A 1,634-nucleotide genomic window follows, 5' to 3' on the forward strand; every position below is an offset into this window, starting at 1 on the left:
TGCTTGCAGAAGTAGAGGAGTCTGAGCCCGAGCCCAAGCCCAAGCCACCACGAATTAATACACAAACTTTCATTAATAGAGATCGTACAAAAGCGCATGAGGATCTGTTCAAAAAATACTTCGATGTTGACTGTATTTACCCACCACGCATGTTTCGACATCGGTTTTGAATGAGAATTGAGTTGTTCCATCGGATCCGAATCGGCTTAGAAACAGCTCAACCATACTTTCAGCTGAGATATGATTGCACAAGTAGGGCTGGGTTTTCTTCAATCCAAAAAATTACAACAACATTGTGGATTCTGGCTTACGACAACCCAATTGATCGTGAGGATGAAGCTCTATGTATTGTACAGACTACAACTTTAGAAACAGTTCGTATATTTTGCAAAACTATTATCGAGTTGTACTCAGATCAATACTTACGAGCTTCGAATCAAAGAGACATTTCTTGTTTGCTAGAAGAAAATAAGTCTTGTGGTTTTCCTGGTATGATTGGTTCATTAGATTGTATGCATTGGGAATGGCGTAACTATCCCACTGCTTGGCACAGTCAATATGTTGGACACTATGGTAGACCTACCATAGTCCTAGGTTGTTGCATCTCAAGACCTTCGGATTTGGCATTCATTCTTCGGTATGCCTGGTACATATAATGATATATATGTTTTAGATCACTCACCTCTCTTCGACAGGTTCATCCGATGTCAGACTCCAAACATTATGTATGAAGTAAATGGTAGGGTATACCATATTCCGTACTTCCTCACTGATTGCATGTACCCTCAGTATGCAACATTGATACAATCGATCAAGACCCAAAAGGATAAACATTTTGCAAAAAAAACAAGAAATGGCCCGCAAGGATGTGGAACGAGCTTTTGAGGTGTTGCAAGCAAAATGGGCGATAACTCAAGGACCCGTACGATTCTGGGATGAAGAAACTATTACAAACATCTTGAATTGTTGCATTATACTGCATAACATGATAATCGAGGATGAGAGGCATGCTAATATCGAGCCTTGGCAGCCCGTAGCTAGTGAAATTATACCAGATGGTTTACTGGAGCATGACGAGCAACTACTAGGATGCTTCATACGCTCACCAATGGAACAAGTACGTGATCGGTCCATTAACGGTATGCTTAGGCATGACTTAATGGAAAATTTATGGTCCAACTTTGGGGGAGAAAATACTCTCATGTAAACTTTATATTATTTAACACAATAATGATGGGGTATGGACCTCAACTATTGTTATATATATAGTACGTAAATCAATTAATTATGGTAGTCTTTGAATATTGATAAACCCCATGAACTAACAAATTCAATATCCAGTGACCAAAATTCAACTTAGCATACATGTTTTGTTCAACAGAAAAGACCAGTGACCAAAATCCAACTCACATACAATAGAAGTACAAAACAAGTTCAGCTATTTTGTGCAATAATTAACAAAATCCATCAAGCATACTACAAACATCCATCAACCCTTATTGTTAGCTTACAAATTCATAATTTTGAGAAATAGTGCAATTAAATAAGTACATCATTCCACCCAATAGTAATCCATCAAGCCGACTACAAACATTACTAAAAGGCTGTCAAATAGTGCAAGTAATAACGAAGGG

General features: G+C 38.1%; 1 protein-coding gene across 1 annotated transcript; it reads left to right on the plus strand.

Moving 5' to 3' along the window:
• The first annotated feature begins 853 nt into the window (after window positions 1–853).
• On the plus strand, window positions 854–1,207 carry LOC119979822. Its single transcript, XM_038822450.1, has one exon. It carries the CDS (start codon window positions 854–856, stop codon window positions 1,205–1,207), a length of 354 nt encoding a protein of 117 aa, XP_038678378.1.
• The last annotated feature ends 427 nt before the right edge of the window (window positions 1,208–1,634 follow it).

Source organism: Tripterygium wilfordii, chromosome 15, assembly GCF_013401445.1.
Source record: "Tripterygium wilfordii isolate XIE 37 chromosome 15, ASM1340144v1, whole genome shotgun sequence".
NCBI lineage: Eukaryota > Viridiplantae > Streptophyta > Magnoliopsida > Celastrales > Celastraceae > Tripterygium > Tripterygium wilfordii.

Coding starts and splice junctions, on each gene's coding strand:
- LOC119979822 (XM_038822450.1), top strand. CDS start 854: ATGGCCCGCAAGGATGTGGAACGAGCTTTTGAGGTGTTGCAAGCAAAA.